The sequence below is a fragment of the Camelina sativa genome, chromosome 17 (genome assembly GCF_030686135.1).
Source record: "Camelina sativa cultivar CO46 ecotype springtype chromosome 17, ASM3068613v1".
NCBI classification, from domain to species: Eukaryota; Viridiplantae; Streptophyta; class Magnoliopsida; order Brassicales; family Brassicaceae; genus Camelina; species Camelina sativa.
The window spans coordinates 10,968,495-10,981,532 of NC_141896.1; the positions used below are offsets into that span (position 1 = coordinate 10,968,495).

Below are 13,038 nucleotides of genomic sequence, written 5' to 3' on the forward strand. Positions count from 1 at the left end.
ATAACAACATAATGATATCTTGGTAAAAGAAATAGATTGTATATTTAAGTAACACTAGATTTTAATGGAGCGAAGACATATTCCTAAAATCGAATGCATAATTATCAGCCTATTAAATTCATATTTCCAAATAAATACATAATGTTACCACCAAAACAAATATTTAATTCTCTATATATATTATTTGTAAAGTAAATATTGCTCAAAAATATATGTTTTAATAAAACGTTGATTGCTGAAATCTTTCTTAAATAAGTACATCGTAAAGTTCTTGCTACCTTCGTAAAGCATATTGGAATCTATAAATACTACCTTCACAAACGAAATATAACAACACCTAGGATTAAAACCTACAATTGCATATCCAAACACAACTCAGGAAAAATGGCTGCATCATTTGCTTTCTTGCGAGAGATCCGTCCGTACAAGACACCGTGGAGAGTACAAGTGAAAGGCCTCCATAACTGGCGTTAGTATAGAAACAACACAAGGGAAACCCTAGAGTTGATATTGGCAGATGAAACTGTAAAAATACAAGTTAAACTACTTTCTAATATTCATTTTATTCTTGACATGAATTTTATTATTCTCTATTTTAATCATCTCAGGGGATGAAGATCCATGCATCAGTAAAAAAGATTTGGTTACACGTTACATGATCCATCTTTCTATTGGTGAATGGAGATTCATAGAGACTTTTTCTCTAACACATGCCAATGAACAATTTTGTCCCACAAATCATCTTTACAAGAAGTGATCCAAAATCATCTTAACAAAATTCATCTTGTAAAGATGATTTGTGGGACAAAATTGTTCATTGGCATGTGTTAGAGAAAAAGTTTCTATGAATCTCCATTCACCAATAGAAAGATGGTTCACGTAACATGTAACCAAGTCCGTTTTGACTGATGCATGGATCTTCATCCCCTGAGATGATTAAAATAGAGAATAATAAAATTCATGTCAAGAATAAAATGAATATTAGAAAGTAGTTTAACTTGTATTCTTACAGTTTCATTAGCTAATATCAACTCTAGGGTTTTTCCCCTGTGTTTTTTGTATACTGACGCCAGTTATGGAGAACTTTCACTTGTACTCTCCATGCTGTCTTGTACATACGTATATCTCGCAAGAAAGCAAATGATGCAGCTATTTCTCTCGAGTTGTGTTTGGATATGCAATTGTAGGTTTTAACTTTTAACCGTGGGTGTTGTTATGTTTTGTTTGTGAAGGTAGTATTTATAGATTCCATATGCTTGATAAGCAAGGACTTATGTACTCATTTAGAGAGAGATTTCATCAATCAACGTTTTATTAAAAAAAAAAAGATTTTTTTGAGCAATATTTACTTTACAAATAAGATATATAGAGAATTAAATTTTTATCTTGGTGGTAACATTATATATTTATTTGGAAATATGAATTTAATAGGCTGATAATTATGCATTCGATTTTAGGAATAGGTCTTCACTCCATTGTATCTTTGAGATTTGTAGAGATTATAGTAATTGAGTGTGAGAGATTATGGTAATAAAATATTATAATTTTGCTCGATTTCTCATATTATAATTTTGCTCGATTTCTCATATTTCTCATATTTTAGGGATCAACATTGCAATATAACAATTTAAAGAAGTATAAATAAAAGGGTAGAATCCAAAATGTGTTTAAAAAATGTATATATAGATTATAACAATATAGACTAAGTGGTCTGAACCGGAGTTAGGTAGCCGTTTCACCATTGTGCCAAGCGATGATAAATTGTCTAATATCTTCTAGCAAAATCTTGGTGACTTTGATAGTGATCCAACGGATAATCCAAGAAACTGGTGGCACATTAAGAAGAGAAGAAGGTTGAAAGATCTGCTCCATTGTCACCTTTGATGCAATCCTTCCTTGTCCGTGGCTACATTTTTTGTATTCTTCTGCATTCGTCGGCTTAAGATGCTTACATAACCGTTTTGAATCTGCGTATAGTGGCTCTATTTTCCAGCTACCCTCGAACACTTTCATGTACGTCATTTTATTTTTCTTTTTGGTATATTTTGCCTAAGCAAAGTGACCAAACTCAAGATTATTTCACCTAAAACTTAACAAATTTTCTTCTTTTCATGATGAGTCTTGTGAGGGGTATATAGAAACTTTTTACCGTAAGTTTTTGATGGTTTTCGTCGATAATTAGATGAATCGGAATAGTTCCAGACCACAAAAGGAACTTCCATCTTAGAGCTTTTCTTACATCCGTGACCTGCCTCGGTCCATCTTTCTTTAAAACCTTTGTTGATTTGTTTTCCTGAATAGAAAAAAGCACACTTTCAATTAGTGCTATAGTTAACTACATATAATATTCAATTTAATCATAAAGCTATATGAAAAGAAACAAACCAGACGTTGTCTCCAACGCTTATCAAAATTAAAGTAAGTTATGTTTCTTGGATTAGTGAGCATCTCATAGACTCCTTGAGGAGGCTCTCCCAATATGAAAAATATATTCATGTGGCAAATACCATTTTTTGTTTCCACCTATAAACATCAAATATATAAGAAAGTGTCATGTTCTTATATTTCTTTAAAAAAACATAGCAATTTCTCTTACGGCAAAAAAAAAAACTTAAAATTATATGGCACTTTTGTTTGTTGATTTGCTATCATACCTTCACCTCAGCAGGATCATCATACCATGGATTCTTCTTTTTAGCTGAACCTAGCCAAAGTCCTGCTTGCCTTTTCAACTCGTAAACGTCATAATATTTAGGATCTACCGCATACAAGTTCTTCGATCTAGCCTCCCCAGGTTCCATGGACTCAGTCTACGACAAGAGATATACTTGTAATGTAATGTGATGAGTATGATTAACGGATAAAAGTTTTTTTATATTGTTTGCTGAAATGTTCTTACCTTACCAGGTTCATCATACCATGGTTTTAGATTAGTTTCTTTCTCTGACACTGAATTAGAATCAACATTCTCAGATCTCCTAGTCCCAGCCTACAACAACAAACAGAATCATGATAAAATTTCTAGAAATAACTAACCGACATAGTAGTTTATATCGATTTGAGTTTTTGGGTTCTATGATTGATGGAAATGAAACTGACCTTAGGCTGAAAGTTCTGATTTATCCAGCTACCAAATCCAAGAAATGCAGCCATTTACCAGTTACCTAATCAGAACAAGAGCAAAGGACGATCATGAGAGTAAGGTGCTAAGGTTATGTTTTACGTACCGTTATGTTTTACGTTATGTTTTACGTACCGTGAAACAAATAAGGGGGCAGCTCCATTCTCATTAGTTCTCGAGTCTTGACGTATCAGCAAAGATCTACATAAATAAAGAAGAGATTAAAGGTGGATATCTTGATTTTTAATAGCTAATATTTTAAAGCATTTTGGACAATTTTAATATTCTACTTATTTTAGGACGGGTGCTTTTTTCCCCTAATATTTAATCAATCTTCCAACATGCTTAAGAACCGCGTATTGCTCATAGATACCCTTCTGATGTGGCTTTCAATGAAAAATAAACTTCTGTAGTGAGCTTGCTTTCATGTCTCCCAACAGTTTACATGCTTTTATGTTATGGACTGGTCTTACTTGATGTCTGAAAACAGAACAAATCATAGCAACATAAGAAGATTGATATTCCAATGCTCTCTCGTTCCAGTCCAACAGGGATTTGAAAAATGAAACAAACCACCAATACAATCCCTAATTGGACATACAAACGAACCTAACAAGAAAAATGAGTTTTGAGAAGAGAAAAAGAAGACAATCAGACATGACAAAAAGACAAAGCTGGCTTGAATTAAAACCCAAAAACCACATAAACACTAATCTTAGACTTTTAGCACGTATATAAAATCAAACATTCACGATAGCCTATCCAAAAAGCTTTTCTTTAATCTATCATCCGATAACATATCCATAACCATCTTTATAGTGGACACATCAGCAGCGAACCTGCACCTTTTCATTTCTTCGATGAGTTCAGCTGAAGTCATTACGTCACTACCTTGGAGATGTGCTCGGATTAGAGTGTTGTATGTATAGTCGTCTGGCGCACACCCTTCCTCTTTTATTTTCCTAAGTAGCATATTTGCTTCAGACAGTGAGCCTTTGCTACATAATCCTGAAATCATTATGTTATATGCCTTGACATCATGCTTCACTCATTTGAGGGGGAGGCTTCTGAATAAATCCCAGGCATCATCCACCTTACTAGCATTGCACATCCCATGAATAATATACTATAGATACCAATATCAAGATCCATCTTACTCTTCTGTAATTTTTCAAAAATTTCCAATGCTTTTTCTATTTCCCCATTGACACACAACCCATCCAGCAAAATAGAATAAGTCACAATATCAGGATTAACACCACGGGAAACCATCTCTTGGAAGAGTTCTATGGCAACCTCAAGTTTTCCCGATTGACAAAACCCTTTGACAAGGATGTTATAAGTAACTGTATTAGCAACCACTCCTCTTAGGGACATTTTGCGGAACAATTCAAAACCATCATCAACCTGCTCAACCTTACAATATCCATTTATGAGGATATTAAACGTCACGATATTAGGATCACACCCTTTGCTAACCATCACGTCCATCATCTGGTTTGCCTCATCTAGGCGGTTCTCCTTGCAAATACCATCTATCAAAGAACTATATGTGACAATATTAGGTTATATACCTCGTCAAATCATCTCCTCGTACAGTTTTTCTGCCTCTAGAAGCTTTCCCTTTTTCACAAAACTATCAATCAAAACACTGAAAGTGACAACATTGGGGGTCATTCTCCTAGTGATCATATATACCCCTGAGAAACTGCGCACCATCATCCCATCTACGAGCATTACAAAAGCCTCCTATGAGAGTGGTGTACGTAATAACATTTGCTTTAATCTCTTTCATCTCCATTTCATTGAAAAGGTTGAATGCATCTTCGAGGCCCCGTCTTTGCAAAGCCCATCAATGATAATGTATGTGACTGCATCGAGCTTGATCTTTCTTTCTTCCATCTTTCGGAGCAACTCCATGGCCAAGGCAGTTTTGCCGGACTTGCACATTACACTTAAAACCGGTCCATAAGTAACTTCATTGGGTTGACAACCATTTTCAACCATTCGATCAATCAAAACCACAGCTTCAGATACTTTACCATTGAGATAAAGTCCATTGACCAAAGTGTTAATCGTAATGAGATCAGGTCTATATAGCATTTCAACCATTCGATCAACTAATCCCACGGCTTTAGAGACTCGGCTCTCGAGACATAAGCCATTGAGTAGAGTGTTAAATGTGGTAGTGTCAGGCTCATAACCAAGCTTCATGAATGCAACGCCCCCGAACCGTCCTAGGACCACGGAGGCCATCGGACAGCCACGGGACGCCACTTGCAGAATTGCACCGGGGTGATCCGGTCGAGGGACGGAAGCTGCAGACTTCCCGACCGGTCCTCCCTGGCACAACTCCACCCGCAACTGAGGTTACTTAGGCTTTGCAACCCTCGTGGCCTGGTGCGTTGTGTTAGCCTGGACAAGGCCGAGTATCATTTGCAACTTGCCATGCTTTCCTGAAAACCGAATATATTACTTTAACAAAATATTTCATCGTAAATAAATCATTAAAGCAATATATAAAGATAGTCGAAAAGATATACTGTACTCGTTTAAGAAAATATAGGGTTTTACAAGAAACACAAGATAAACCCTATCCGGTACCCTAACGTTTGCTCCGGCTCTAAACTCACTTAGGCTTCCCTGCAAGACCAAAAATAATATCAGAAATAATCTAAGATTACTCAGTGAGCCTGGGCACCCCTTCCCTTAAACGGGATTCTACTTCCCCAACCCGACTACCCCGGTAAGCAAGACAAACAAGCAAGTTAATCAAACTTCGCAAGTTATCAAAGCTACGCAACAGAAACAATAGCGGAAGCAATATACAACACACCTGCGAGAAACGGTTAGATCACTACGACTCCACTCGGACGATCTAGACTCGCAAAGAGGACTAGAAATAGACAAGCAACACTTGAATACTCTAGACTCTTCTTACTCCACAAACCAATCAACAAACAAGGACATCTAGAGAATACTGCAAGGGACACTTGAAATATCCTAGACTCCTTCACCAATAATCCAAATAAAGACATCTAGAATACTACAAGGGTTACTTGGAATACCCTAGACTCTTTTCACCTATGGGCCCTCGATAATCTGTTCCGTTTCATACCATCCCTCATGCCGAGACCACAAAGGTCACCAGCAATGAGCCCACAACTTAGCTACATCGTCATGTAGCGGTCACACTAGTAGCTAGCTAGTTGTGACATAGTCTCGCTCGAGTGGTCGCCGGGAACTCTCGCGAGACATACCGCATTCGGAAACAGAAGATCGACACTCTATTCTAGCTAGGACTCAAGAAACAAATTCAAGAGACTTCGCTAAAATACAACTACACCTTCAAGCAAGAAAATCAAGCAATACAAGCAAGAAAACATACAACAATCATTAAGCATTACGAATGGCAATTCAACTTAGATTGTTCTACATGAATGCAACCAATTTGATATACTTAAGCAAATTAATGCAACAAGTTTTATCATGCATGCAAGCCAATTTTTAAGCAATTTAACCCAATTTAAATCCTTTTAGTCCGATTATGCATGCAAGTTACTCCCATCCAATTTTTATGCAAATACATTGCAAAATAACTCCATCGAGTTTTAAATTATGCATGCAATCGATTTTAAGCAAATAAAATTGCTAACAACTTCAATCTATATTGTGCATGCAATATCCTTCATCCCAATTTTAAGTAAGCCCAATTTACTTAACATCCAAATTCGTCCATGATCTTGCATGGTTATTCCTAGCTCAAATTCAATGTTATTTCAACATGAATCTAGCATGAATCCTACCAAATTTTATGCATGCAAACTGATTCTACCGTGAATCTAGTCTACATGCAACACACAATTACCGTAGAACTCACCTTTATGCGATCGGTGATGATTGGACTTCACGGTACCGCGGATCAGACAATTCTCACTTCTCGCTAGACAGCTTCTCGACCAACTTTACCGCAAATCCTCGTCTTCTTCTGTCGACGCAGGCATCACTTCGCTTCGATCACCCTCTCGACGATCTCCCTCGTCTCTCTTGGCAATCTTTCTCGAGAATCTCTCTCTCTCTCGTCACTCTCTCTCTAGGTTTAGAGAGAGAAGTAAGCTTTAAGGTGTTTAACTTTGAGAAGATGAGAGAAATGAGGAAATGAAGCCACAAAGCCTCTATTTATAGGCTCGACCCCCTTCTCTCTCTCCCTTGGTGTGTTTTGCCAAATGGCAAAATTTTGGCTGCATGTGGCGCGTGCATTACACCGCCCAATCCTCGACCACCATTTTGCTTAAATCTCCCAAATCATTTCTGCATGTCTTGCATCTAAGCTGATTGGTCAGTTTTGTGAGAGAAAACGATTTCCGCATTTTCTCGACTAAACCCGTCCTCTTCGTCCGACGCTCTCGACAATTCTCGACAATTCTCGACCATCGCTCGACTATCGTCGGTCCTCTCGGCGTTTCTCGGACAACTCTCTCGACAACTCGGACGCTATCGATCCTCTGGACAAAACCGGATAGTTTTCTCGGTCTCTCGGACATTGTCGATTCCTTCGACACTCTCGACGAATTTTCTCGATACTCTCGACGAATTTCCTCGACGAATTTTCTCGACACTCTCGACAGATTTCCTCGACGAATTTTCTCGACACTCTCGACGAATTTCCTCGACGAATTTTCTCGACACTCTCGACGGATTTCCTCGACCACTTTTCTCGACATCTCGACAGATTTTCTCGACCACTTTTCTCGACCCTCTCGACAGATTTTCTCGACCACTCCTTGGACGTCTCGGTATTTTCCCGGTACTTACCCGACTTTCCGCGGATGCTACCTTCCGCATAAACTAATAATTTTTGATCGGCCTTGAAGGTCTCGATCGCACCTCCGGTCACTTCAGTCTTGGCTCGGCCATTTCTCAACTCGCGAGTTTTTTCCTCGGACTTTCTTCGGTAGGTCCTCTTTGTTTTACTTCCTCTTCATTCTTAAGTCTTTTCCGGGCCATTTCCTCGAACTATTATTTTGGGATTTCTGCCCTTAGTGAGGGTCACTACAATGACTTTCCCCAAAACAGAATAAGCGAAACAAACTCTACCACGCCGACAAAAACAATTAATGACAATATTGAGAGTGTACAAGTCATACGCAACCCATTTAACTCCATCTGCTTGGAGAGAGCTAACATGAGATCATACTGTATTGTTCTGGTAATGACACCAAACAATCTATTGAAATCAATTACAGCGGGAAGAAGACGAGACCTAATCATGGATTGAAAGAGATCAACAACATTCTCTTCCTTAATATCAAAAAGTCCATTCCTCAATCTCTCTCTATAAGAGAAAGAGGCTTTCCCATCACTGACACTTGAAAAGACTCGTTCACAGCAAGACAAGAGTAAAGCAGTTCTCAGAGTACCTGCTCTCTCCAGGGCCAGTGTTATCTCTGCAATGAAATTGCGACAAAGAAACATAATTGTTGGATTGAAACTTTGCAACTTTTGAGATCATTAACAAAGGGTGAAATCATTAATAATATAATACTCAAAGAACAAAAACTCTTTTCAAAATTTATATATATATACAAAAAGGTGTGAAAACAAAGAGGTGTAAAAAAAAAAGGTGTGAAACGAGAAGGTTAAGTGCAAACATTGAAAGCTAGGGGTACAACGAAGAAACACAATCGTTGGATCAAAACATTGCAACTTTATATAAACAAAGAAGTGTAAAACAAAAAAGTGTGAAAAACTAACAGGTGCCAACATGGCAAACTAGCCCTCGGCATTTGGGTACTTGGGTCAGGTTCGGGTAGGAACCGTTCGGGTTTGGATTTTCGGGTGGGGGAGTTTAGGACCCATTCGGGTAAATGTAAAAATTCGGCTTCGGTTTCTGTTCGGGTCTTTTTGGGTTCGGGTCGGATCGGGTATAGATTTTCAGAACCGCTAAAAACCCGAATATTTTTGGATACATAAAAACCCGTAATTTTACCCGAATACCCAAAAAATTCGGGTAAATTCTTGGTTTTTTGGATAAATACCCGAATTTTCGGGTAAATACCCGGAATTTCGGGTAAAAACTTGAAATTTCGGGTATAATTTTGGGTATTAGTTAAAAAATCGAGTATGTTCGGTTCGGGTTCGGGTTATCGGGTAGAGGAGTTTAAGACCCAATAGGGTAAATCCTAGATTTCGGGTTTGGATTGGGGTCCAATTTTTTGGTTCGGTTCCGGTTCGGTTTTTTGGTTCCGGTTTTTTTGCCAGGGCTATGGCAAACTGGGAGTACAACGAAAAAACACATTTGTTGGATCGAAACTTTGCAACTTTTAAGATCATTGACCAAGGGTGAGATCATTAATAATACTCAAAGTACAAAAGCTCTTTTCAAAGTCCATAAAAATTTGTATATATATAAAAACAAAGAAGTGTAAAAACAAAGAGATGTGAAACAAAAAAGTGTGAAAACTAACAAGTACAAACATTGAAAGCTAGAGAGTAAGATGAAGAAACACAATTGTTGGATCAAAACATTGAAGCTTTATAAAAACAAAGAGGTGTAAAACAAAAAGATGTAAAAACTAATGGGTGCCAACATGGAAATCTGGGGGTGAGACAAAGAAACACAATTATTTGAATGAAACTTTGCAACTTTTGAGATCATTAACAAAGGGTGATCATCATTAATAATACTCAAAGAACAAAAACTCTATCAAAGTCCATAAAAATCTATATATATATGAAAACCAAAATGTGCGAAAACAAAGAGGTGTGAAAACAAAATTGTGTGAAACGAAAATGTGCGAAAACTAACAAGTGCAAGCATTGAAAGCTAGGGATACAACGAAGAAACACAATCGTTGGATCAAAACATTGCAACTTAATATAAACAAAGAGGTGTAAAACAAAAAGGTGTGAAAACTAACGGGTGTCAACATGTAAAGATGGGGGTGCGACAATATTTTTTTTTATTGTTGGATCGAAACTTTGCAACTTTTGAGATTATTAACAAAGAGTGAGATCATTAATAATATTCAAATGACAAAACTTATTTTCAAAGTCCATATATATATGTGAAAACAAAAAGGTGTGAAAAAAGGTGCGAAAACTACTAATTGCAAACATTGAAAGCTAAGGGATACGACGAAGAAATACAATTGTTGGATCAAAACATTGCAACTTTATATAAACAAAGAGGTGTAAAACAAAAAAGTGTGAAAACTAAGGGGTGCCAACATTGAAAGTTGGGGGTGCGACGAAGAAGCACAATTGTTGGATTGAAACTGTGCAACTTTTAAGATCACTAACAAAGGGTGGAATCATTAATAATATAATACTCAAAAAACAAAAACTCTTTTCAAAGTTCAGAAAAATCTGTATGTATATATAAACAAAAAGGTGTGAAAACAAAGAAGTGTGAAACAAAAAAGTGTGAAACGAGAAGGTGCAAAACTAACAAGTGCAAACATTGAAAGCTAGGGGTACGATGAAGAAACACAATCGTTGGATCAAAATATTGCAAGTTTATATAAACAAAGAGGTGTAAAACAAAAAAGGTGTGAAAACTAACGGGTGTCAACATGGAAAGTTAGGGGTGCGATGAAAAAACACAATTGTTGGATCGAAACTTTGCAACTTTTGAGATCGTTAATAAAGGGTGAGATCATTAATAATACTCAAAAAAACAAAATTTCTTTTTAAAGTACATAAAACTGTGTATATATATATAAACAAAAAGGCATGAAAACAAAGAGGTGTGAAACAAAAAGGTACGAAAACTAATAAGTGCAAACATTGAAAGCTAGGGGTACGATGAAGAAACACAATTGTTGGATCAATAATACTCTCTCTCTCTTTCTCTCTCTCTCTCTCTCTCTCTCTCTCTCTCTCTCTCTCTCTCTCTCTCTCTCTCTCTCTCTCTCTCTCTCTCTCTCTCTCTCTCTCTCTCTTACAAATGTTTACAATCACTCCATTATCTTTTAGATCTACATGCTTAATTAATTAAAATTCTTCATAATTTATCTTTCTCAGTTACATTCGTTTCCAAACTTCATATTCTATCAGATTCGTTTGTAGACAAGTCAAAACTTATTTTTTGGATAACTATTTTGTCCATAATATTTACTTTGTCCACGACATTTTGTCCATTATCTTTTAGATCTACATGCTTAATTAATTAAAATTCTTCATAATTTATCTTTCTCAGTTACATTCGTTTCCAAACTTCAAATTCTATCAGATTCGTTTGTAGACAAGTCAAAACTTATTTTTTGGATAACTATTTTGCCCATCATATTTCTTGTCCACCGTTATAATTTTGTCTACAATTTGAAATCTTGTCGTAGCTATCAAAATTTCTTTCCTAAATTCTTATCATACAAAAGTTACCAAATTTTTTGCTCGTGGACAAGCGCCATCCACTTAGATCTTTTGAACTAGGATTCTCTTACTTGTAATTGTGGACATTTTATTTTACTAATACTTATGAACAAGTTACTTAAATTATGTTGGCAGACAAAAATTTGAAACAAAACAAATTTGATGGACAATAATTATTGTCCACCACGTTTGTTTACCTTTTGGTCCACAAAAAAAACATAAAGATAATTAATAATTGATATTCTATCATTGGTCTCACGTCATAAAGACAATTCTGTTTCTTTAAATTTGTCACTTTGTGCAGTGATAATTTCGTCATTTTTTATGTGATAAAAGTTGATTTATGGTAGTTTTAAAAAGATGTTTTCACATGTGGTAGTTTTGAAAAATATTTTATGAAATGTGGAGATCTTTAATAATATAATACTCAAAGAACAAAATTTTTTTTCAAAGTTCATAAAAATCTGTATATATATAAAAACAAAGAGATGTGAAAATAAAGAAGTGTGAAGCAAAAATGTGTAAAAATTAATAGGTGCAATTTTTAAAAGATGGGGATACGACGAAGAAATATGATTATTGAAAAAAAAAACTTGCAAATGTTGGGATCATTAATAATTCTAACTTGTTAGATGAGATAATGGAAATATTCTCATCCATTAGATTAAAGTTGACCCCCAAAATGGGTTTGATATTATATATAGATACTGTAATATATAGTAAAATAAAGAAAAGTAGTTTTGTGTAGACAATCATAGAGGTAGCCCTGGGTATTCAGATTTTCGGTTTGGTTCGGATCGGATTTCGGATTTTTCGGATATATAATTCTAAAATCCATTCGGATATTTTCAAATTTCGGATTCGGATCGGATTTTTCGGGTTCGGATACGGTTATCCAAAGAACTCAAAAATCTAAGGGGGGGGGATTATTGGTTTGGGATTTAAAGAGAATTTTAATGATTTTAAATAAAATCATAGAAAGTATAAAATGAAAGATTTTAAAGGATTGTTTAGAATGTTTTGTAAAATCTTGCTGATTTGTTTTTCCTAATTTATAAAATCTCTCACAAAATCTCTCAGACTTTCTCAAACTTTTGTCAAAAAATATTACACAATATTCTCTTTATTTATTCAACCCTTTTGTCAAAAAAAAAAAAAAAAATACATCTTTAAGATCGATGTCCTTCGTTTTTAATCATTCAATTGCTTTAACACTACTACTAGTCTTGGTTATTGGTTTTGCTTTTGGTTGTGATATTATGGGGTGTTATTTGGAGGGGTGGTGACGAGAACATCACAAACGACATGGAATGAACCTTGCACTAAACACGAAGTGGAGAACTCGTGAACCCTATTCAAGAATTGAACGTTGCAAACCGGAAAGACCAGCGCATGAAGGCCAAGGGGAAACCACGGTGGTTATGCTTCTCCACCTTCCAAACTCCTCTCAGCTTCCTAGAAGACCCCAGTTTCTTTTTTACAAAAAACAACAAAAAATCATGGAATATGATTCACAATCTGCCTATTTGATGAGAGAGTTTCCA

The 13,038-nt window shown here is 36.0% G+C and overlaps 1 protein-coding gene and 1 pseudogene across 1 annotated transcript; both read right to left on the reverse strand.

The window, feature by feature from the left end:
- Window positions 1-1,623: 1,623 nt before the first annotated feature.
- Window positions 1,624-3,240, reverse strand: LOC104759384 (uncharacterized). The gene is made up of 6 exons (XM_019239611.2): window positions 3,100-3,240; window positions 2,900-2,989; window positions 2,655-2,810; window positions 2,386-2,523; window positions 2,150-2,293; window positions 1,624-2,049 (listed from the first exon to the last, which is right to left on the reverse strand). Exons 1-6 carry the CDS (start codon window positions 3,151-3,153, stop codon window positions 1,723-1,725), a joined length of 909 nt encoding a protein of 302 aa, XP_019095156.2. The 5' UTR covers window positions 3,154-3,240; the 3' UTR covers window positions 1,624-1,722.
- Window positions 3,241-3,859: 619 nt separating this feature from the next.
- LOC104759385 (uncharacterized) lies at window positions 3,860-8,552 on the reverse strand (annotated as a pseudogene).
- Between the last annotated feature and the right edge of the window lie 4,486 nt (window positions 8,553-13,038).

Coding starts and splice junctions, on each gene's coding strand:
- LOC104759384 (XM_019239611.2), bottom strand. CDS start 3,153: ATGGCTGCATTTCTTGGATTTGGTAGCTGGATAAATCAGAACTTTCAG. Junction 2,811..2,899: donor GGTATGATGAACCTGGTAAG/GTAAGAACATTT, acceptor CTCTTGTCGTAG/ACTGAGTCCATGGAACCTGG. Junction 2,294..2,385: donor AGCGTTGGAGACAACGTCTG/GTTTGTTTCTTT, acceptor TTTTCTATTCAG/GAAAACAAATCAACAAAGGT.